General features: G+C 46.6%; 1 protein-coding gene across 3 annotated transcripts in view; it reads right to left on the bottom strand.

Annotated features, from left to right (window-relative positions):
• The window catches only part of ADAM19 (ADAM metallopeptidase domain 19), a 32,110-nt gene extending 11,208 nt beyond the window's left edge, over positions 1-20,902 (bottom strand). For all 3 annotated transcript variants that reach the window (XM_065690597.1, XM_065690595.1, XM_065690596.1), the window contains exons 1-11: positions 20,798-20,902; positions 20,508-20,581; positions 17,572-17,642; positions 7,514-7,592; positions 6,575-6,651; positions 4,839-5,031; positions 4,553-4,618; positions 3,112-3,183; positions 2,101-2,267; positions 878-962; positions 500-639 (exon numbers count right to left, since the gene is read on the bottom strand). In XM_065690597.1, coding sequence (XP_065546669.1) covers positions 500-639; positions 878-962; positions 2,101-2,267; positions 3,112-3,183; positions 4,553-4,618; positions 4,839-5,031; positions 6,575-6,651; positions 7,514-7,592; positions 17,572-17,642; positions 20,508-20,581; positions 20,798-20,852 — 1,079 coding nt within the window. In that variant the 5' untranslated portion in view covers positions 20,853-20,902. The remainder of the gene's footprint in view (positions 1-499; positions 640-877; positions 963-2,100; positions 2,268-3,111; positions 3,184-4,552; positions 4,619-4,838; positions 5,032-6,574; positions 6,652-7,513; positions 7,593-17,571; positions 17,643-20,507; positions 20,582-20,797) is intronic.
• Positions 20,903-24,534: the final 3,632 nt, after the last annotated feature.

Here is a 24,534-nt window from a genome sequence, read left to right as displayed (position 1 = left end):
CAATGCCAGAAGTTATGCACTCTATATACGACCATGAATGTGTGTGTTCATGTTGCATGTCCTACTTGCATGCCACAATGTTTTCACTTCTCACCTAAATGTTCTTCCTTATTTGGAGAAAATAATGCACGTAAAAGAAGATATCTACGGAGAAAATTCCCTGCTAAACCCCAAGGAGGAAGGTTTGAGGGAATGGGAAATGTGGCTTTAAGTGAATGGGTTTGTCTGACATTTTTATGTGACTGAAATATGGAAGCTGGATCCCTGTGGGTTTCCAGTCACTCTCACTTCCCCTTTCTCTCAAATCCAGCTATTTGTTTTCTTTTAAACACAGGCTTTCTGTACCTCATTGAAACCAAGCAGTATTCTTACAATATGCAGTCAATCTGTTCCCATGTCTTCTGACTTAGAAATATAGCCCTATCACTGTGCTTTTTAATAAAAATCAGCTCTTTCCTAAATCAATCCTTTTTCCTTAGATCATGTAAGATGAACTCACCCAGTTGCTGAAGCCATGATGCAGCCTCCATCTTCTGCAGGGGTATTACAGCAGCCAGCTGAATCATGATTCATGCCAAAATTGTGTCCCATCTCATGGGCAATGGTAGCAGCAACACCAATGGCATTTTCAGAGTGATCCTGTTCAAGGGTCAAAGAAGCACATGAGCATTTTGCCTGTGCTTGTCCTGATTCAATGGGGTGCGCAGCATTTTTCATTACTACATGTAGAAAACATCTATTGAAGGTATTCCTGCCTATAAGCAGGTGAGCTAAAGGCCTCCCCGGGATATATTCTCTTCCTGAGCCTTAGGAGCCATCTATCCAATGCATTCAATGCTGGAAAGAAACTCCATATTCTGTATTAGCAATTACTTACCATGTTTACTCCTCCTGACTGGAAATCAGAGCACATGGCCATCACAGGAGCCAAGCCCACTGTGGTACCTTGGAAGGGCACACCCCTAAAATCAACCCAGAAAAGACCATCAATTGGCACTGAGGCCCTTGAGAAGGCAAGGCAGAGAAATGCATCCTGCAGTCCACAGCTTCAAACATATACACAGTATGAGGTGAATACATTTTCTTTAATATCATCTTCAAGTATAGGACACCACAGCAGAGTTACAGAGCCTTAAGACCTATTTTTCTTGGACTACTATTTGGGTTTATGGGACAAGCAGCCAATCCTATTTTTTGTAAAGGTCTGGTGCCAAAAAGTACTCCCGCCAAGCTTCGCAACAAGCACAGAAAAGGCTGTTTCTGGATCCTTAACTGGGAACTGTTTGTGAACACTTAATTTACCATAAGCACAACAGTTGCCAGCTTGGGATTCAGGGACTTGACAGAGTACTAGATAACATCTCTGAGGTGCAGCCATGCTCAGCTCCTGCCTGGTGAGCCAGAATTCTGCGTTATCCCTGCCAGCAGGTCTGAAATGGGAGCCCTGAAAATTGTGCTCAGGACGTGACCAGGTAGATGAAATACAGCAATGTTAAAGGGGGAAAAAAACCAACCAGCAAAAAACGATCAAACAAAACAAGGGAAACTGCATTTCGGTTGTGCAGGTTTCTCCTGACTTGCCATTATTTACTGGCAGATAAATTACCATGGAAGAGGTAAGGAGATCTTCCAATGACATCTGCATTGCTGGCTATAGCTACTGGCCCTAATGGGATCAGTAGGGTGAGTCACAGGCCATCAGTTAGCTCCCAACACCATGTCCGCTGTGCCTCAGTGGGATGAGTTAGGAATGAATGACTTCCACAAAGGGTTTAGATCCCCTTTACAGATCTTGCTTATGGTACAGATTTCCTTGAAACTCTACATGCAGCTGTGACAGATCATGTGCAGCTGCATGTGATACATACACACAGTAAAGCTGATGCTCTTTGATGCATGTGTATGGAGACTGTTGCATAGCCTGGGACTTCCACTTTTCCTAACATGGTTGTGCTCTGGGCGCCAGAGCTTAATGCTGGCTGAGCAGCCTCTATGTAAATCTGTCACTCTGGATATTAGAATGATACAACCTTACGTACTGGCTTCCCACCACCCGAACCACTTGTTAGAAGCAGTTTATTTGAGGAGAAATAAGCTTACGTGATTAGTTGGGCATTATCGTGCTTTCTGTGCACCCGCTCCTTGCTACTCCAGGCCAGAAAAGACTTCAAGGTGGAGTAGGGATTCTCACTTACATCACATTTATTCCAATTACTCCAGATCTCCAGCCCCACCAAGGCAATCCGGATATTCAGGGATCTGTAAAACTAAGGTATAGGAAGGAAAAGAGATGACAAAATGAGCACCACTGATTTATTTTAAGATGCTTAAATATTGAGTATGAACCCTGCTAAATGTTACTACAGGTACACACATCCAGAGAAGATGCTCCCTCTGGCAATGCACTGTAATGTCGTGATACAGCTCTCCGGAGAGAAACGTGCAGCACTCACAAACCTGAACTTGATTGAACTAGAGACGCCAAACTTTCATTTTTAAAAGAATGACAAGAAGAGGAACCAAGACTGGGGACTCACATCATGTTTATCTTTACACATGCAAAATTCCTGAAAAAGGGAAGGAAATGATCTGCTGCCTGCGTCAAGTACTGACAGGACAAGTCTTCATGGGCAGTGGGGTGGAAGGAGTTTAAGGGGAAAAGGGAAAAGTGAAAGAAGTACATCCGAAAAGTACCACACTTGGTACCACTGCAAGGATGAGTTCAGAAGGCTCCTTCCAGCTCTAGTTGCCAGGATTTCTAGTTGCCAAATTGCCAAGACAGTCTGAAGGAATACCTCAGTCCCTTGTTAAAACGCATTATTTAGGTAACACAGTTAATAGAGATGTATTAAAACAGAGACGCTCATGATGGCTCCAGGGTAGGGAACGGAGATTCCCCCAGCCCATCCCTCATGTCCAGCAACAGAATTGTTTGGTAGATGCTCTGCACTCCCCAGGTCATTGGGGAAAGCAGTAGAGAAAAACTGCTCCACTGGGAAAAACTGCTGAAGCATTATTCTCACCCACAGTACGGCAGAATTCCTCTGCCACAATTCTCGTAATTCAAGATTTGTGCTTTGTTATCCCCATTTCACGCACACCCAATCTCACCTTATCTACATAATTAGCAGCCTCCACTAATTTAAGCCTTGTTGCTTCAATGTTGAAGTGATGCTTCTGAAACTGAACAAAATGAACATGTCAGGCAGCACAAAGGCAACTAGAAGAGTGGAAATGCGTTAAAACAAGTCACATTACTCTAGGAATAAGAAGGTAACTACGAAAGGAAGCCCAAAAGTTTTCCTCACTGTATATCTGAGTACATGTATATTCAGAATTCATCCCTAGCATCCCACTGCAGTGATGTTACTCAAGCACTGGTAGTAACACAGTGGAGCAACCCAAACTTATCAGAGCCCCTAGAGCCAGTGGCTGACAAAGAACTGACAAATGTGCCAGGTAAAATATATGGTAACATTACTTCATGTCTGAGGTCAAAGCTGCCACAGCACTCATCACATCTCACTCATACAATCAGTGAAGATGCATCATCAAATGAATTTGCCTGTCTAAACCACCTGGCAATTAGAAGTTAATTTGTTTGATTTAAGGAATTAAAGGTGCAAAATGTTTAGATTTTTGTTTAACAGACAACAAAACCTAGGGCTTTTCTTCTAGGCAAGGCAGACAGTAAAGCAAGGGCAGTTAATGACAACACTGCAAGGGTGCCCATCCCAGCTTGTCTAATCAAACGAACAACATATGGCAGTATAATGTGTTTTCTCACAGTTTCCCTGTTATCCTGCTACCCAATAGAGAAAACAAGTAAGTTCTGCCTTTAGTCTTGTTCCGAATAAACTATAGCCCAGAGCACTATGTGGCTTTCTCTATTGGAGTTTCAAGTTGTAAATTATGAACAGGACCAGCCTGACTCCTGTCTGTGTTGGAGGTTAAATTATCAGCAAAACACTGCATAGCTTGCACTGTCAGTAAGTATGTCTGGTGTGCTGCCCAGGCTGGGGATGGGGCAGGGATTGCTAACTTCACTGGGTCTCTTCCAGACCTATTCTATGATCTGGAGCCTTAAAAATATCTATTTATATATCTGCTACCAGCTCAGGGCAGAGGATAATCATAGTTATCTTCTCCAGAGATGAAGTCTACTACTGCAGAGCTAGAAGCATGTTGTTTTGGAAAACCCTCAAGTCACCCTAGGCTGAAGGCAGTCTCTCTCATCAATAACTAGGGCCAACCACTGGTACCTTGGGAGGTCAAAACTGATCTCCAGCCCTCATCCTTCATCCAAATCACAACCTGCCTCTCTCCCCCAAGCAACAGTGGGCTGTTGTGGGTGGCAGAGGTGTCATGGCTGCTAGAACTGAAGAGACCAAGACACAGCTTTCCCTGTCTGCTGGTGGGGGTAGGACCATTGAGATGGCAAGAGGAAACCTGCTGAGCTCCAGCTTCCTTCTTCACCCCAGGAGATGCTGCAGGTGGGATGCTCACTCTGGGCCAAGTGCTCAGTTGATATAAACATAATCCCATTTCTTACCTCTGCATAATCAGCCACAAGCAGAAGCTCAACATACTTTGTAGCCTGCAGAGCCTCCCGTTTCACCTACAGCAGCAATAACACAGGTTATTTCCCCAGTATCCCCAAAGAAGCTCTTCACAAAACATATGTACAGGCTGTTTTTCCCGGTTTATTTTTCACTGGCCATTCCCCCTGCCCCATCACATGGAGGGACCTCCAGATATGATTGACTTGCAGCAACCAAGCATCACAACTCAGTTTAGCTACAGCCAGTGCCCATGTTCCTGTCCTCAGCCCTGCTCACCCTCTCGCGTGGTGGTTTCATCCCAGTTGTGAAGTCCCTGAGCCAGTCTTTGGTTGTGTCCTCGGTGCCCTGGTAGCCACAGGCTCCTCTCTGCAATCTCAAGTCATCCAACCTGTAAATGAAGTGCTGGTTTGGGCTGTCAGGAGCTGGCTCTAAGATATAGCTGGAATTGCTGCTCAGTACGATAAGTCCGCTGTTGAAATGGGAAGCAATAAGAGGGAAAGCTAATTACTATCATAGCAACAGCAGACAAATCCTGCTGCTGAGTTCCTGTCTGATCCCGGCAAGGCACTTATCCTTAACAGGACATTTAGGTCATTAATAAAAAGGATGGGAATATTTTGAGCTCAGAGGGGAGAATCCTTGAGCTTGCATATTTCAGTGGGCCTCAGACATTCAGTGGAGGGGCTTTTGGAGATGTGCTGCAACAGTGTTAACCTGAGAAGCACTAATTTTAAGTACAGCTTTTTCTTGGAGGGGCAGTGAAAACTTTTCAACCAGTTGCAGACACATATCTTTAACAGAGCTGACCTGAAACATCTAAAGACTTTGTCAACAGAAGACAAAAATCACAGTTCTTTCTGTGACTTGCACATAGCCATATGGCTCTGGTTTTCTCAATGAGCATGTTACAGCCAGGAGAGCTGGACATCTGCGCTTGATGCCCACTAGATTCATGGCTCGATGGGCAGCACACCTCCCTGCGAAGGCTCAGAATGAAAACAGCTATGCATGCGCAGCTCCCATGCCTTCCTGGCAATTAGAAAAGGATGCCAAGGGGCTGCCAGCACAAGCTGACAGTGCAGGGATGCAGGAACCCAACTGTATGTGCACACAAAGACATCTCTACCCCCCTTCACAGATGGAAGGGAGAGCCTAGGAAAAGGCAGTCTGGTGGGAGCAAGGCACACCTGTGACTAGTTTAGCTTTTGGATTACTCATTGCAAGCCACAGGTGGCTGCACTGTCTTGTTTATCTTGCTAGGCTCTTTGGCCTGGGCTACAGTCACTTAAGATGTCTCAAGTTTGCTTTGGCCCTGGCCGTTTCCCGGCTGGAGCTGGTCCCATCAGCACAGCTTCCAATCAGTGCTCGAGAGCGGATGACCACTAATACCATAAAGCCCATGTGGTGTTTGGAAACAAACTCTGAGCTGGTGTAAATGAATGCAGCTCCCTGGTCACAATGAGCTGTTTCACTTACTCCTGCTGAGGATACAGACCATCTTTTCCTGCCAAAGACTCCATTACTACCAAAGCAAAGGGTTTAAATGCAGAATACGCGCAACCTCAGCACCACCCAGGGAGAAAGCAGAGAGCAGGTCTCACAACCCAGAGTGAAGTTCAGACTTGAAGATTTTGCCCCTAAGTGCACACAAAAACTTGTTGTGAGAGAATGGAAGGAGTTGGTTTCTGCATTAGTGTAGAGCATTGGGCTGGGATGTGGTGAGTCCTGTCCCTGTCTCTGTAATGAATGCAGCACTGAGTCTTTTGCTCCAGTGGACTCTTGAGTTAAACTGCACAAGTCCATGTTGCCAGCACAAGGCAGGAAGGAGTCTAGGAGCTGGCTGGAGGCCATGGTTCCTAATGATACCCAAATTTCTGCGTTTTCCCAACACGCTCCCTTTTATGCCCAGAATTCTTGGTTGGGTGGCCTTTGAGAACAAGTTAACCTACCCAGAATGATGAGAAGCTGAGCAGAAGCTTTCCCACAGCTCCAGCATCATCACAGGCACTTACCGCAGCCCTTGGCATGTGCTGAGCGTGACACTGGAGTGCTCCCAGCCTCTCACAACTCCATGGTAAAAGCAGTGGTCCTGGAAGGCAGAAGGGAGCAGGGTTGGAAATGCAGTTTCAGGGTGGACACACACTATATTTGGGCATCAGAGTCCCACACGAGTACTGCCAATACTCCAGCAATTGTTCTCCTTGTACAGTTTGGCAGCTGACTATCAGAACTAAATCTCTGCGAGTCTGCATTGAAGGATGGCCTTTTGGCTGCCATGCATGGCCCGTGTTAAGTGCATCAAACAGCTCCTTGTTGCCAGTGAAAACCGAGAGCTTTAATCCCCAAGGAAGCAACTCAGATGGCTGCAGCATTTAGGCTGATCCAAGGTTTTCTGCGTGTAACAGGAGCTGCCTATCAATGGCAGCTGGCCCTGGGTCAGGACCCAGAGGATGTGCCTTCAGCCCCAGAGGGGGTGACACCATGGGCAGCGGGGAAGTCCATGTCTGGGGGCTCCTGGCAAAACAAAGGCAGCCTCTGGCAGGGACAAGGAGGCTTTGGGGTAGAAACGCCAACGTGTTCATCACATCCTTTCCCCTCACCCCGGGGCAGCATTAGTAAAGATGATCTCATGGGGGTTTTATCTCTTATTTTTACACTGTGACCAATGCACATCTTTGTGCCACTGCAGTGGAGAGTCAGCCAAGGCCTGCGTGAGATCAGTGATTTATGGGTTTTATACTGAACAGGAGCCAGCTTACACGAGCTGGTTTTCCCAAAGGCTGGGAATGTCCCCAGTGTGGAGTACCCAGTGGCAAAACTAAAAGCAGGAGGATGAGCATTAGGAGGAATAAACAGTTTCTCAGCACCCAGAGAGAGGGGAGCAATGCTGGCGGCTGACCTTGGCTCTCATAACAGAGAGCCAGAGGAGGTAAAGCAGTCACTGCACTCACCGCGTGGGTCAGAGAGATGGTCTGTGCTTGTCCAGTCTGGCTGTAATGAGTCTCAGTGTAATCTGGTGCAAAGAGGTTTCTGCAGACACAATGGATGAAAGAAAAAAGACAGTAAGACCTTCCTTCACATGCTTCCCAGGTATGCTAGAAAAATCGGCTAGATGCAGCTCTTCCTGAAGTCAGTATGAACTTTCCTGTTGCTGTGAACCACCACTGTGAACTGTTTGCCATCTGTAGCATGAAACCAAGTGCAACACAGAGAAGGCAGGCAGGAGATTGGTATCTGTGGGACACCAGCAGTGCTGTATCTCTGCACTCTGCTCTGGACCAGCACACTCTGCCTGCAAGGCACTTGTTAATGCTGTCCCCAGCGAGGCAGCAGCTAATGGCTTCCTGGTGGCACAGGAGCCATCTGAGCTGCTGCAGGACCGATGTCCCAGGCTGTGCTTCAGAGTGCAGAGTGATGTGATGGCAGAGGGTGAGAAGGTGAAAGCATAGCTGACGTCACCACATCCATCTATCTTCTGCCCTGGCAGGACCTGAGCACTTCGCATGAAGCACATCCACTTCTGAAAGGGCACAGCACCCATCTTCCTAAGTGCTCTTTTAAGCCACTTATTGTATTAAATTAAATGGCAGAAACCCAGCATCATCATTGTCCCTTAATGGATAAAAGTTTCTGCGCAGAATTTCCTTTACTACTGCCAAGTTATGTCTCAGATATACTGGGATTAGTGTCAAAGCACTAAGTCCAGCATAGCAAGCACACCACAGGCCAGTTCAGGACACATTTGGGCATTGGTGCAAGTTCTCAGCTCAAATCCAAACTCTCACCAGTGACCAAATCTGAGTACAATAATGGAACAATCTGCATCTGCATTTCAACTTCTGCTCAGAAGCCAATTCACATCTTTGTCCTAGGAAAATGCTGATTCCCTAATTTGAATATGTTCGTGTCAACCTCATATAGACAATATTCTCCCTGTCTTCAGCCCAGGATCAGACCAAAAGCCTATAAAAGGAGCTCCTGTGCACTGAATAGTAAGCGGTTTGATTTTGTTCCAGAGGAAACAGCCTTCCCCTTCTTTTTAAACATCTGCATTTGCTAAACAGTGATCTAAAAAAGTACAGCAAGTCAAAATCTGGGCCAAACCAAGAAGGTCATATCCTGTGTCCATCTCAGCAGCCATAAAATGTAGGTTTAAAGCAGCTTTTTAAAACAATGGCCTCACTCCAGAAATTTGGAGAAGGATCACAGGACATGTCCCATCTATCAAACAGGCTTCTGCAGCAACCCTGCAGTGCTACCAGGCCATTTGCCATGCCACAGGGATACTACATGCATCCTGGGCAGTCTTTCTGTATCCCTGTTCAATGCATTTCATGCACTATATTTTGAATTATGGCCTGCAAGAAAGCAAGAAGTAAAACATTTTCTTCTTTTCTTTGCTTGATTTCTTTAGGCTGGATGAGAAAAGCTGCATCAGAAGCAAACCAAATGTTTTTCCATCTGCCTTGAGTTTTGGTGTGTGCAGTCTGGTCTAATCTACCCTTTCTGTTTAAATAAGGGATTGGGTGCCTGTAGTATCTAACTAAATTAGGCCAGAGCAACAGGAAATCCAACCTTTTATCGGTGTCTGAAAGCGCTCTCCCTATCTGGCATCCAAAGGCTCAGACACCTGAACAAGTACAATGGCTTAGTGTGAGACAAAACTGTGGGCCACTGTTGCATTCGATGTTGGGAATGTAACAGCTTTTATCTTCACTTTCAAAGTTCACTGTCGCCCAGGAAAGCTCATTTTGTTTCTTTCTGATGTGCTAATTCTCATCACTAGATCCCGTCAGTGATCAGAGGGAGAGATCGCTGCATTCAGCTATCTCAGGTCTGTAAACTGAAGATAAGCACAGAAGCCTCATCCCACAGAAAGCAACTCCCTTCATCTCCCTGACTGCGGTAGCTTGCTCAGCATGAGGCTGCAAGAAACAAATGTTTAATCAACAGATTGCATTAACTCACAGGAAATTGCCTTGAGCAACGTGCTCTGGCAGGTATCTGGTCTGTGTAAGACTGTCATCTTGAGAGGAGACAGTAAACCAGTGTGCACCCACCCAGTGCTACCAAAGCTAGAATTAGACACCAGCCCATGGATTTCCAGTAGCTGAGGCTTGCACAGCCTATTTGTTTCATTCCCAAACAAGCACGCTTATGTTTTCTTCCTGCTTCTTTATTCTTGGAAAGCATTCACTATGAATAGCTATTTTATCTCTCGTCCAGCCTCAACCATGAAACTCCTCAGTGCTCTGACTCCTGTCCAGCCCCATGGTGCTGCCACCCAGCCCAAGTGTTGAGCTGGGCCATGCTGAGCACCAGAGCCCAGCACAGCAGGTTTCAGGGCACAGGATGATGCCGCATAACACTTGCTGTGTGCACATCCTTTTCTACCTGCAGGCTGAGGCTATAGCACCTTCTAGGGTGGCTTAAGGAGCTGAGAGATCTGCCTGAATTTCTAGGGTTACTTATGCAGCTGCTGAACTAATAGCATGTGGCTGAGCAGTGCCATGTTACAACTTTCAAGCCTCCCTCTACTAGCTCATTATTATCCGGCAGGCTCCATATAAAATGTCCAGCTTCTTTGAGCTTGAAAGAGCCCTGCTTTGAAGACCTTACCCTGCCTTAACACAGGAGAGCTTTGGGACTCTTGCAGTGCTAAGAAGGGCTCTCACACTGCATTACATGGTCTGTGGTGAGCAGGGCAGTGAGGAAAGAGGAAAACCAACAGAACATCTTGTTCTTGCAACACTCTCCAGGTTCTATCTTACTTTGAGCCTCTGAAAATTCATTCTCAGCCCCGCTCACTTCCTCAGCTAGCAACAAGCTTTCCACCAAACTGTAAATAAATAGAAAAGAAGCCTTCTTTCCAGCTCAGAGTACACCAGAGTTATCAGCCAGTCTTGTTGCTCTTAAACAGGAGAGGTTAGTGCGACACGCATACCCCAAAACCTTACCTACCATCATTCCAGGACAGCACCACTGCCAGGCTGAACAGCTGATTGCAGCGGAGCTCAGCCCTGCAAAAGCACTGATTGCCTGCTTCACTGTTTCCAGAAGAGCAGAGAGCTCATCTCCTTGCTGGAAAAAACAGTACCATTTGATTCTTCCTTTGTTACATTACACATCTCAGTGATGAGAGGATTAAGCTGCAAAAGTCTGGATGCAAAATAGCATCACTTACAGGCTTCTGAGATGCAGTCAGGCAGCTGGCAGATTGCTAGCACACATCATCTTCCTAAAAGGCAGCATGGAGTCCCTCATTAGAGGAGTTATCAGCATGAAGAACTGATGCAGTAAGGGGAAAAGCTTGTTTTGGATAGGAGCGCTCTCCTTTGCTAAACTTCGGTCCCAGCTGCAGACACATGGGGCTGTTTGAGGTCAGAGTAAGCTACACATGAGGGCTCAGGCTGTTCTAGAGAGGCCCTCACACCTTTCCAACAGTGACCAGCTTTCGGCAAGATCAGTCATTCCCCAAGATGCAGCTCAGGGTGGACTAGCCTGCTTTTGGCAGGATTTGTTCCCCAGAAAGCCCGGGGAGCTGGGTTAAATACAAGCAAGGAAGCCAAGCGAAGGAAGAGTGGCTCAGTGCCATAATGTACAGATGGCTTGAGACTTGTTTCTGCTGATGACTGACGTGGAATGATCTTGGTCCTGCTCCAGCCTGTCAATGATATCATTGTTTGAAACCAAACCCTGCTCCCCATGCTGCTGTGCTGCTGCCTGGAAGGGCCCTGCCATGCGGAGCTGACATTACAGGGCAGCGTGGCTCTGTTTTGCCACATAGAGATGCCATGCCAGGGAGGTCACATACTTCACACACAAGTTGATGGTATTGCATGGGAGAAGCAGGCTGAGGGCATGGGGCTACATCCAGCTTTCTTCATAGGTAGCTGCCCCTGTGGCACTTGGAATGGTGCAAGAGCTTGGCTCATCCATCCACCACAGAGGAGCAGAGAAGCAGCTGAGGGGAGAGGGGCACACCAAAACACTCCCCCAAACAGCAGAAAGCTGGGGCCTTCTTCCCACAACCATGTTCAATGAAGGCTGCTCTGCAGAACCTCACCCCTCTTTTCTGATGGAAGCAGTTTGGTTTAGCCTGTGAAATACCACTTGCTAGCACAAGCCTAAGAAAAGCTTAGAGCCTTCCATCACAGGGGACTCCCATGAACATGCTCGGTTCTACCAGCCAGAGGTCACCCATGGGCAACAAAAGGGCTTTGGTGGCATGCTGGGGCTCTTGGTAATTGAAGCAAGAAAGACTTTCTATAATGCATCCCATTAGCAACTTCGTTTGGGCTCATTTTACAGAGGGGCTTGACTGCACACACAGCGCTGATTTAAACACACCCAGGAGTATCTAAGAGACAGACATATTTTTTGTTTCCTTCCCAAAAACAAAAGCCAAACAGCCCATGAAGCTCTCGTGAGAAACATTGACTCTCAGTTCTTCAGTTGTGGGACCAAGAAAAGTGAAGGCTGCAAGCACTTACATCTCCTTGCCTGTCCCTTTCCTCAAATCACAGTAAATCTGTCCAGCCAGGCTGCCAGCACCTGGGGGTGGAGGGAATTGATTCTCCCAAGAAAGTTTAGATATCAGATTTCCATCTCTAATTTGTGGTCCCACTTCATTGCCTCTCAACAGGATCCAAGTAGGGTAAGAAGGAGAGTTTAACCCTTTACCTCCCAGTCAACCAAGTGTTTTCTTGAAGTCAGAATTTGTTGTCAAAACCTGTAGTAACCCTATCTGAACACCATCAATACATGATCCATGACAACACAAGCAGGTAGGCCTGCTTTCTGTATCCATCACTGGTGGGAAATCAGTTTTCACCTGTGTCCTGGGTTTACCAGGAGTGGTTTTGCTCCTTCTTAGTAACTGGTGCAAGCTCTGTGTTTTGACTTCCAGCCTGGGCAGAGAGCTGATAACACCGATTGGTTTTAATTGTTGTTAAGTGATGTTTATTCTGGCCAAGGACTTTGTGAGCCTCATGCTTTGCTGGGGACGAGGAGAGGCCGGGAGGAAGCAGAGACAGGACACCTGACCCAAGCTAGCCAAAGAGGCATTCCATACCACAGCACATCATGCCCAGGGAGGTAACTGGGAGTTACCCGGAAGGGCACACTCTCTCTTTGTGGGGGTCAAACTCGTTCGGCGGTGGTATCGTATTCTCTTGTTATTTTCTCTTATCAGGATTATCATTGGTGGCAGCAGTAGTGATTTGTGTTATACCTTAGTTACCGGGCTGTTCTTATCTCAACCCGTGGGAGTTACATTCTCTTGATTCTCTTCCCCATCCCTCCGGGAGCGGGGAGGGTTGGGGGGGGGGGGGGTGAGTGGATGAGTTGTGTGGATTGGTTTAACCACGACAACTTGCCTGGAATCCTCCAGCCAAAACCTGGTGCTTTATACAATCAATTAAATCCAGTGTTTTTTTCTTGACGAGTTTCATCCAAACCCTGTAGCTCTGTAGCTCCTTTCCTCAAGTCTTTCCTGATATAACTGAGAACATGTTTATTGTGTGAACAGCAGTGGTTTGGAAGGGATAAGTAGCTTCCCAGCTATTGAGATGGAACTAAATTAGTCGTTTATAAAGCCTAGGAAAATATCACAGGCTAAAGAATCTCCATCCCCTTCTGCCATCCACATCATCCTTGATATTCCCCACGTAACCCAAGCAAATCAGAACCCAAGCAAAATTTGCCACATAGCCCCTTGGCTTACCAATGGGAACACTAAAAAGTTGCCTGGACAGGAAAAGGGAAATAAAATAAGTGGGAAACTGGCTGATAATGAGTCAGTGCACAAAAGATTTAAAGGGCTCCATTTCCTCTCTGCCCCTTACAGAGAAGTCACCGAATATCCCAAGGGAATCAGGAGGCTGAAAAGCAGCTATGTTTTTCCAGGTCCTAACCCTGTTTTCCTGATGACTCCAAGAGACAGCAGAGCAAGATGAAACTCAATTTCCCTCCTTTACCTAACCCTTACCCTCTCTCCATGCAGGAAGCCCGTTAGACACTGATGATGTATAGCCCATCAGTGGAATAATCTCATATATCCTTCCTGCTCGCAGGCAGGCAGCAACCTCCCCTTTTTGCTCATTCAGTTGGTAGAAGAGGCCCTGGAAATGAGCAAAAGCAGGAAACAGTGAAATGCAAGTGACATACAGGTCTCTTATCACTGAGAGCATCGAGCAGGGCTGGAACACTCGTTGCCTATCCAGGTGGGGCCAAAAGAGATTGCAAATGATGCTGCTCCCTTTCAGATCCGGTTGCCTAAAAATAGCTATCTGGATTGCTCTGGAAGTCAGACCAGATGATAACCTTTGGACTTCCTTTGTCCTCAGCCATCTCCACTGCTCATCTCCACTGAGGCTCTGCCACTAAGTGCCCCACACCATCACATCTGCTGTGGGCAGGCAGCAGGCAAAACACACAGGCAAAGCACACATCTGTGCCCCACACTGCTCATAGGATTCACTGCATGCAGGGACATCCCATGGAGAGCCTTCACTACCTCGTGCAGCTGAGAGCGCCTTTCCCAAGTCTCCTGTCCCCATGAGACACACAAAGAGGAAGAGGAGAGGGAGGAAAGTCTTGTGGATACTCAGGTGAGAAGACAAATTTAATGCAGGTTTCTGCTGTGCAAACATGAGCTCTCCTCTTCACTAGAAAGAAGTGCTGCCACACGAATCCAGAGTATCCCAGCACCCCTTCCCTGCTTGGCTCAAAGCTGCTTTCTGTTAACAAATGCAAATGCCTTTTAAAAAAAGTCAGTTTTCATCCAAGGTTTGCAACTTGGATTCTTCTGTTCCTAAGCCCCAGCCAAATTTAAAGCTGCTTTATAGGCATCTCTCCATATATTTGTTGTTTGTGCAGCTTTGAGCTTTCCAATCCCACAGCTGCGGGACATGTACTTGAGTCACTTGAAACAAGCCCGAGTTGTTTTGGGGATATACTTTTGCTGTTACTCAGAAACACTAACTAATGTTGTGAACTCTGCTCGGAACTACAGTGTGGTTCCACCTTCTTATCAAGCTCCTGAACAGGAAATAATGCAATATTATGTTAGCTGCTAATGCAATAATTGTGTTTGTAAATGTATGAAGCCCACACTCAGAACTGTGCTGAGCTCATTACAAAATACAGAAGTGTGCACAGTCCTGAGGAAAGATGTGCAATCATTTCTGCGTCTTGCCTCTGTGGATGAACACAATGTCCTTCTCATATGGAATATGAAATCACAGACTTGGCGTGAACACTTCTTCCACATACTGAAAACTGCACATTTCTTTCAAAGCAAGTGCATCCATCCCAAAGCCATTCAGATTGCGACTATTCCCCCAGCTCTCAAAGCAAGCTCATATTCATCAGCTTTGTCTCTCCATAAGGAGAGCGGTGAATGTGTAACAAACCTGCCTAATCCACTGAGAATATCGCTTACAATGGTATCACTAGCTTGGAGTATCTCCTTTCTAGCTTTGGGAACCATTGTTTAAATCATATCCCAACCAGACCTGATTTATGCCAACCATTTCATGCTTTCTTCAGTGGTGGGAGTCTGGGATGTGGACATGAGAGTAAAACAGGAGCCAGGTTGGTGTGTTCACACCCCTGAGCTGAGCCAGGGGACAAGGGGAAGAGATCACCAACCTCAGTGCAAAGCTGGTTTCCAGAGGCTCCTCTAAGCTGGATCAATTAAATGACCCAAAACTCTGGGACTTTAAAAATCCCCAAGAACCTTCCTTAAAGTTGCAGTTCCATGATACCCACTTTTGAGCTCACTTTACGTGTGAAATCAAAACCAGGAGCAGCCAGGTTTCAGACAGCTTTGAAGGGACACTTCCCACTTGCGGATTTCACCTTCTCTCCCACTGTGTGGGTGCCCAACAAACCCTTCAGAGAAGCAGCCTCTGATGCTGCAACTATTCAGTACCCCAAACCTCAGCTAGGACCTCAGTATCCCCAGTAAGACAAGCAGTAGCAGTGGTGAGCCAGGTGAGGTGGAGAAACCCCAGGCTGGGAACTGGAGGAGCCAGGCTGGATCGTGCCTTGCTGCGTGCTTTGACAAGAAGTTGTTTACCTCTACTTAGAAGTGCTCTAGGGATGCTGATAATGACAGCATCCACAGGGCTCTCAGGGACTTCAGGTGTTTGTTTGCTTCATCACTTCTCTTTTGAGTGTCTCTAAACTACTTCTGCACCTTCACAAGTCTCTGAAAAGTGCCATCTCTCCAGAGCCTCTCATTTAATCAAGTTCAGACTTGCATATGGGGATTGTGCCATCATCTTTCTTGAACAAGGACCTGAGGCCTGGCAGAATTCCCATGTGAAGCACTGCTGCCTATGAATCGCTTCTATTTTCCACAGAATATAAGAACAAAAAAACCTCCAAGCCACTTGCTGTATTTCATCAGCCCCAGTAATGCGATTCATCCTGCAGTGGAAGTGTGTGTATACATCTGAATGAATGAAAACACATTTCAGGAAATAAACACAATAGAAAGCTTCTATTACTGTGATTCTGTTTACTAACACCAGCAATGAGTTTGTGTGCGCTGGAAGTAGCACAGCACTGCTCCGGCAAGGCACCTGGGGTTACATCAGCATGCTCAGAGCACAAATGGATTAATTCAGCCAGGATCCTTGCCCTTTCCAGAGATAAATTCACCTTTGCATAGCGATTGCAGAACACTGACAGCCCCAGGAAGGAGACCCCCACAGCATTACCAGCTACATTGCTTCCAGGTTCTGTTCAGAACTGACCACTGTTGTCAGCAACACCTATTTTTCCTGCATTAAAAGTACTGAGTTAGCAGTGCTCATGGTGCCTGGACTCGTCTCTGTTTTCCCAGCTGAGAGATGCCAAAACACACAGAATTTATAGCTGTTTCTGTTTAGCTTTACACAGGTGCATGACTGCCTGGGAACCAGCTTTTACAGCACTAAAACTCCCAGTAGCTTATATGGCCTATTACAGATAACACCTCATAGGATGCACTCGCTTTCACCAGCCATCAGATTTCAGTCTTTACTGCAAGCAATGCCAAGAAAAATCTGGTTTTCCTCCAAAACACCCTGAATATCATTTAGGCTTATGCACTGCCATCAGAACTAATAAGTGAAGTGTCAGAAGATGTCTTTCAGGAGGAAAGCTGAGCCCCCAGGCTCTGTGGCTGGAATGCCCATACAATAAATTTAAAATATAACCAGGGTCATTATTCCAAGGTTATTATTCCTACTGATTCTAGTAGACAAACATCTCCAGACCCACTTAAAAAGAAATGAAACGCCAACAGTGCAAGTGGGCTGCTTAGCAAAGACAAGCTTTGTGCAGTTATATTTCCAGCTGCTGTTCCACCACTGGAAACTAACATACTTACAGGGCAGAGAGGCTCTGGAGCAGCCTCCAAACCAGAATCCTTCTATGTACCTTAACCTCCTGCAGCTGCAGCTGAATTCAATATACATTACACCCTATGATAGCACACAGCATTACTGCATTGTGCCTGAGAGGAGGTTGCATTTCGGTTAATGTAAAAGCATTTTTTTCAGTCCAATTTAGCACAAATGGCACTAATGGAATTGAAACTGTCAGATCGTTTCTCCTGGGAAACAGGGCAGGACCTCTTTGGATCACAGCAAATGAAATCCTTGTTAGAGACACACTGACTTTAAAGCATCAAGCCATTTGGTAAATAGCGCACTTCATATCAGCAACATTTTCTAGTTAATGTAGTAAGAATTATGATGCAAAAATAAGTTCACACACTGAGGGTCAGGTCACTGTCTGGATTTTGCTGACAAAACTCTGTTACAGTAGTGCTGCTTGGTTGATTAATATCAGCAAGGTCTCAGACCTGGAATAACCTTGAAATCCAGAAAAGGACTTCCTTATCCTGTCTTTATCAAAAACCTGTTGAAGTCAGTGGTGGTTTTCCTGTTGATTTCATTGTAATCCTTAATCATTATTTCAGTGAGACCACAGTGCAAGGCACAAGCACACTTACCCGTTTTTCTCCAGTTCTAAGATGAGCTCCTGGCCTTCTGCCTTTACTGTAACTTCAGCTCTGAAGGGATGCTGCGTGCAAAGGAGATGGTGCCTGTTACTCATACATCATGATGATTATGAACACATCCAGAACACAGACTGTCCTCCTGGAAATTGCAGCTGACCTTAAACTACTACTTGTCTTCCTCCTGTCTTCAGACCTGGAGTGCTGGGGAATGGAAGGGACAGGCCATGGTGGCTCCCAGCTCCAGGCACACTGCTGCATCCCCATGGTACAACCATGAAGCTGTACAGGCACACTGATGGGATGTTGCACCTGAGCTAGTGACCCTGGTGTTTCAGAAGGAAAAATGGGCTCAGACCAAGCAACAAGTCCTGCTGCTGGAGTGCTTGGAGGTGCAACTGGGTGGGAAGGATGTGCTACACCCTCTTCTGCACACTATGCTCAGGACCACATCACAGCGGTTTACAAATCAAATACCAAAGCCAGTTAACCAAAGCTTCCTTTGATGTCAGAACAGAAATAGACATTTTTAGAAGCCTATGCCAGGACAGGAGGAATCATGCTTCATCTAGAGATTTTCATTTTGGTCTTTATTCACAGAAAATGCCAATAGAAAGCATGCAACAGGGTTCCTTACATGTCTTTAGGCTCTAGCCATTGTTCAGACAGTATTTCACAGCTGTTTTTCTACTAGTCTCAGGCTGCCAAGGTACCGGAAACCCTGACAGCAACTTTCTAACGTGTGGAGGCACACAGGCACAACCATGGCTTACAATCTGCCTACAGCTCCAAATGAGGACCTAGGACAGCCAGCTCCCCAAGGACTACTTGTGCTACCAGAAAGGACCCCAGTTTCTTAGTGCAATGGCAAATGCATACACTAAAACCAACACTTAAAGGAACCCCAAACATTCAAGAGACTGAAAGTGTAGGATATGTTTTCTAGAGGACCAACTAGAACGGCCTCTGGAGGTCTCCAGTTTTACCTCACTCAACACAGGACCACTAGCAAAGGTCATCTGGGGATTTCTGAGTCTGAGTGCTCATAAAGGAAATGGATGAATAAAATCCCCAGAAAAGAAATAATCCCAACTTCCCTATTCATCTGAAAGAAAACTGATGAGATGATTAACTCATAACATTTCCTCATTTAGTTGGGGAGGATTTCACAGAACAGATCAACCGAGAGCAAAATAAAGCAAGGCTGAGTGAATAGGATGCTCTGATGAAAGATCTGTCAGCCCAGAGATACACTCATTCGCTATTTCATCAATTCCAAGCTCAATTACAAACTTCTTTCATAAGCCCCCTGCTCGTATTCTGGGTTTTATTCATCTTCCCTTTGGTTTCCAGGATATTGCAACAGATACATGCAGATGATGCAAAGCAGGTTAATACACTTAGTGTATACAACAGCATAATTCTAAGGGGCTGAGTCTGGTTCACTGAATCACAGGTGCGCAGTACATCTCAGGGTAGATCTGTTGTTTTCCTAGCTAACACATAAGCAATGCAGGTTGCCTTCCCCACAACTGGGGGGAGTCTGAGGTTCCCTATGGTCACAAAAGTCTCTTCACAAAGGTTCTGCAAACATCATTATTACTAAGAACGCCTTCCCTTCTCCTTCAATAATCCCACTACTTCAAGAGCCCATCAGTTGCTGTGTAACTGAAACATCCCAGCTGGACATAAGCTTTGCTAACACTGGTTTTAGAGCCAACAGGAACTTGCCTGAAACAAGCCAAGTGTGACCCCTGAGACCCAGCAAATTTGTATAAGGGGAAATGCTGACCAGATGTATTTGTATCACTATCAATAATAGAGAGAACCAAAACTTCCAGGCAGCACTGCAAGGATATTTTTAAGAGAAGTAAGAGCAGGAGAGAGTGACTGTAGCTTATTTTTCTGGTTTTAACTATGACACAATAAAATGTCTTAGAAGCTTTGAGGCCATAAGCCCCAAAACAACACCATTTATAGAGAGATGCCATGATTTTTCTTTAGTGTAATGCTGCAGCTTTCCCTTGTCTGGTTCACGATGTAAATAACACCATCTGGATTTTCCTCTTTCATTTGATTATGCAACTTACAACTTCTTGATTGTGGCAACACAAAGGCTGGGAAAACTGAACTGTGGCTTGTCACTGAGTTTCAGTCTGGCACAATAGTTGTTCTCAGCATGGCTGGACTACTGACACACCACTCCGCCCATCCACAGAAGGGAAGCAGATACAGATACAGATGGTGTTTAAGACACAGCTAAATACACCTGAGGTGCTGGGTGGTTTTTCTCAGTGAAGCACCCTTATAGCTGGGATTAATCTCCTAAAGCAAATGCCTCTGTTCAGCTGCTCCTTAAATGCCACTGATGGCATTGCCTCACTCCCCTTCCACAGCCATACAGATCAGATAGACCCGATGGAGGTTTTAAAGCATAGCAAAGAGCAAATGATCACAACAAGCATTTGCACAGAGTGAATGCAAGTCGCCAGAACAGTCCAACACTCAGTGCCCAGGATGCACAAGCCAGCTCGCCCAGCCTTTCCCAAGATTTGAATCATGGAGCCACAGAATCATAGAACACTAGGACAGAAACGACCTCAGGGATCATACGGTCCAACCTTTCCTGACAAAGGTGCCCCAACACCCTGCCCAGCTGCATCTTAAAAGCAACCAGTGTTGGGGTATCCACCATTTCCCTGGGTACATTGTGTGTCAGTGTTATCATGTGGAGGGGCTGCAGCCGCTCCCCGCGTCGCAGACGGGCCTTCTGGTTCACCCCCGCAGATCAAACCCCCCCCCTCCAAACCCCTAAAAGCCCCCAGACGCACCCCGCGAGGTGCTGCGCTCACCGCTACATCGTTCCTCCCCCTCGAAGCGCTACTCCGCTTTGAAGACAAAACGTAAGCCCAGCGCCGGGCGCTACCTACCTTCCCTGTGCCGGGGCTGCGCGGGGCTGCCCAGCGCGGCACCACCGCCTCGGGCTGCCGCTCCGCCGCTCCAGCTGGGGAGACACGAGAGGAGCCGCTCAGCACCGCCCGCACCCCGGGACGCGGGGAACGCGGGCGAGGAGACAGCGAAACGGGAGGATACCCCCATCAAACCACCCCCCATCCTCCTTCCTTCCCTCCCTCCCCTGGGGCTCATGCAGCTGGGGGCACTAGGGCAGGGTAGGGGACAACCAGCTCATCCCACCCCCGGGCCGAGTCCCCGCACTCACGGGGCGGCAGCAGCAGCGAGAGGGCGATGCCGCAGAGCAGCCCCCAGCCCCGCATGGCTCCGGGCAGGAGACACGCTCCGCCGCCGCCGCCTCGCTATATAAAACCGCCCGGCGCGGCTTTCTCCTCCCACCAGTTCCGGCCCTGCAGCCCCCTGCCTGGGGATGGATGGGGGTGTCTCCTCCTCCTCTTCCTTCACCCCACCCTGGGGATGCAGCCGGTGAAGTAGCGGTGGGGCTGGGCTGTCCCCTCGGCACCGCGGGGCAGGGGGAAGCCTGAGCACCTCCCTGGGGGTCCCTCTGCAAAACCTCCCCCTTTTCGCCCCCCCCCCCCCCCAGCTCTTTTGCCAGCACGGAAATCTATTGTGCCTCAAAAGCTAGCGAAGAGGGAAGACCCAGTGGAGGGAAGCAGCCAAATCATTGTCAAGAGCATCCTGTAGGAGCTGTGCTACGGCTTGAGTTGTTTATTCATTTGCTATGTTTATGTGTAATCCTGGCAAATCGTTCATAGCTAAACCCATAGTTTCAGAAGCATCCTAAACCCTTCCATTCCTGGGAAATACACTGCCCCTGATCAGCTTAGGAGATACAGGCTGGGTTTTAAAAGCAGAAGCAAGATGATGCTCACTGTTTCTTTCCCCGTAAGTCAGATAGAGGGTCCTGACCTGGGGAAGGACTTGGGAATATCCACAGCTCATATTACCTGTGCTGCTTTTCAGGGATATCCACTCACTCCCATGAGGATCCCAAAGGAGCATTCCTGCTTCTCCTGCATCCTTCAGGGCTGAGCCACGGGTTGAAGTCCACTCACAATCTCTTTGCTGGTCCTCTGCCTTCCAGGGGGATGAGCACTGGGAGGACCACCAGACACAGTGCCTGGCTGCTGGGGTCAGGGTTGCACAAGGAGAGTGGGGTCCAAGTTAGTGGACTGCATACGCTGACCTCGTGAAAAGCAATTGTTTTCCCTCATAGACTGGTTTGTGTTGGAAGGGGCCTTAGAGCTCATCCAGCAGGGACACCTTCCACTAGAGCAGGCTGCTCCAAGCCCCATCCAGCCCGACCTTGAACAGTGCCAGGGATGGGGCAGCCACAGTTTCTTTGGGCACCCTGTGCTAGTGCCTCAGCACCCTCACAGGGAGGAACTTCCTAAGATCTCATCTCAGTCTCCCCTCTGTCAGGTTAAACCCATTCCCCCTTGTCCTGTCACTACACACCTCTCCAGATTTCTTGTTTGCCCTTTTAGGTACTGGAAGGATGCTATAAGGTCTCCTGGAACCCTCTCTTCAGCAGCCTCATGTCAGTGTATTTCTGCTGTAAGTTCCAGCCAGCTCAGCTACAGCCACACTAACAAGGGTGGGGTGACACAGATTTTTATGGGGTCAGCCCAGAGTGGGAGGAAAAAGCATTACCTCTTAGTTGTACTCTTCAGCCAGCCATTGATCTGCATTATCCAGACAGCCCTTTCCATTCATCTCTACTTAAAGTGCCTGTGTAGGTGAACCTCCAGGAAACCAGCTTTAAAAATGGGGAGCATTTGCACCCGGCTGCACTTCAGAGTGTATCAGTAAATCAGGCCAATAGGAAATTCATACTGCATTTAGAAAACGGTTTGCCAGATAATAGTAATGGCTTTGTCTCTTGTCCAGGGGTTGATTTATACTATTGAAACCACCTTTCACTGAAGGTCTTTGCTGAATCCTGCCACTGTTGCCCAAGGGGAATATGACTGTTTCCATTTGAAGATACCATTTTGGTTTATGGCTTTCATATATATCCCTTTTCTCCCACAGCATTTCACATGCTGAACCTTTGCAATCTTGTGAAGGTCAGTTTATTCCTGATATAACCCTACAGAGGAAAGCTTGGTCATCTTGGGGACACATAAAGGGACTCATCAGGGTGAGTGGGCTATAATTACTTTTTAGCTGAACACAGACAGGTCACAAGCTTTCCTCACACAACTAAATCATGTTATTTCCCAGAGCAAAAATCCAGGGACCAGATTTCAGCACTATTCTAATCTTATGGAGGATCCTGAAAGGAAAACTTGGTTTTCTGTGAACTCCCCCACTTATTTATAGCTGCCTGTAATGTAAAAGAAAACAATGGCACTATTGTTGATGCCTTTATTATAAATAACTAAAAATGCAAGCCAAATCTAGACACAAATTCAGCTATTCTGCTTTCATCCCTGTCTGTAGCCATTTCTGTCTACCCAAAGGAAAAAAAAACAAGCACTTTGATGAGGAACACGTCTGTCTGCACTGAAAGATTGTCACAAACCTCCTCAGTACAAATAATCTTCACAGGGGTTGCTCCCTATAAGATCATCAACAAGATCAGCCCAAAAAAAGCATTAAATGGAACAAAAGGTTCTTTAATTCGAGATTGTGACAATACTCAGGCCAATGACTGTCTGCTTGTGATTGTTGTCAGCATTCAAGTATCATAAAAACAAAATACATGCAATATTTGCATTTGTTATAGAGTGATATTTTTATCTTTGGTTCTCGGTAATATGAGAATTGATATCTGAATTTATAATCACCAGAAACTCCCTCTATAAAAATATAACCATGGGCTGTGCAGTTGCTATATATAGTTCAATCTATATATATATGTGATACATCACTTACATTACTGAGACACTGTTGCATGGAAAGATTCAAGGGCTTCTAGCCTTATTAGCAGTGCTCGGATGCTGTAACTACCTGCTCTGGCACAGGATGAGTCAGATCCTGCCTGTACCCATCTCTTCAAAAGGTTCTTCCCGAAGTCAATGGGGCATTTGCCTGATTCACAGAGAAAAGTCAGGCCTTCAGTTATCTTGGAATTACACAGGCTCAGACTCATTTCCTCCAGGATCACAACTGCCTGATTAAAAGTCTGCAGCTGGAAATCTGGAAGTCTGTGCTCTGTTCCCTTATCAGTTACATCCCCCGTGATCAAGGGATGGGCAGCAGCTTCCATGCAGCACCTAGGATAAAGGGGCTGTGCATACAGTTGATCAGTGGGCTTGAAAATTAGGTGTTTCAGTTTCCTCAGGGCAAAGCTGACGGAAATGCTTTTGCAGTGGGGTTTCTGTACTTAACAGTTTGCAAGATGATTTTACACTATTGTTGTTAGCTGGACAGCAAAAGACGATGATTCTCCCAATACCTCCATATTAAATTAGGAGTTAGCCACCTAGAAGGAAAGAGAAAGACCTATGGAGGAGAATGCCTGTTCAGGAAACAGACTTATGCAGAGAATGACTTGGACATGTATCATACTAAAAGCTCAGTAATATTTCATTGGAACTCTCTCTTCAGAAATAGGAAAGCTCATTGAACAAATGGCTCTGAAAAGCCTCTTGCTGACACTGGAGAAAATGCTACCAAGAATCAAATTCTTAGCAGGAGAAAGCAGAGGACTTTTTGTCCTGCCTAACCTCTGTATTACAGACACTTGCACTGATGAAAGAACTCTTCTGTCTTTGGCTGAATTGAGCGGAATGCAAAATCTTCCATTTTTCAGATTATTTTTCTCCTTCGAATCACTTGAAATGATCAAAGGAAGAAGGATGTGAATCCATGAAGGGAACTGGTGATTTAACAGCAAACTTCTTTACTCAGAGTCTTAACAGTAGAGAACACCTTTGGCTGACCAAGAATATTCTGTTTAGCTTTGGTTTTCCACCACCCATGTTGGACATACTTGGAAGAGCCCTAGAGCAGCTGTCCTGCCAAAGAGGGTGAAAT

This window comes from Lathamus discolor, chromosome 10 (genome assembly GCF_037157495.1).
Source record: "Lathamus discolor isolate bLatDis1 chromosome 10, bLatDis1.hap1, whole genome shotgun sequence".
In the NCBI taxonomy this organism is placed as follows: domain Eukaryota; kingdom Metazoa; phylum Chordata; class Aves; order Psittaciformes; family Psittacidae; genus Lathamus; species Lathamus discolor.
Note: the sequence above shows the minus strand (reverse complement) of the source record. Positions and strands in the feature narration are given on the sequence as shown.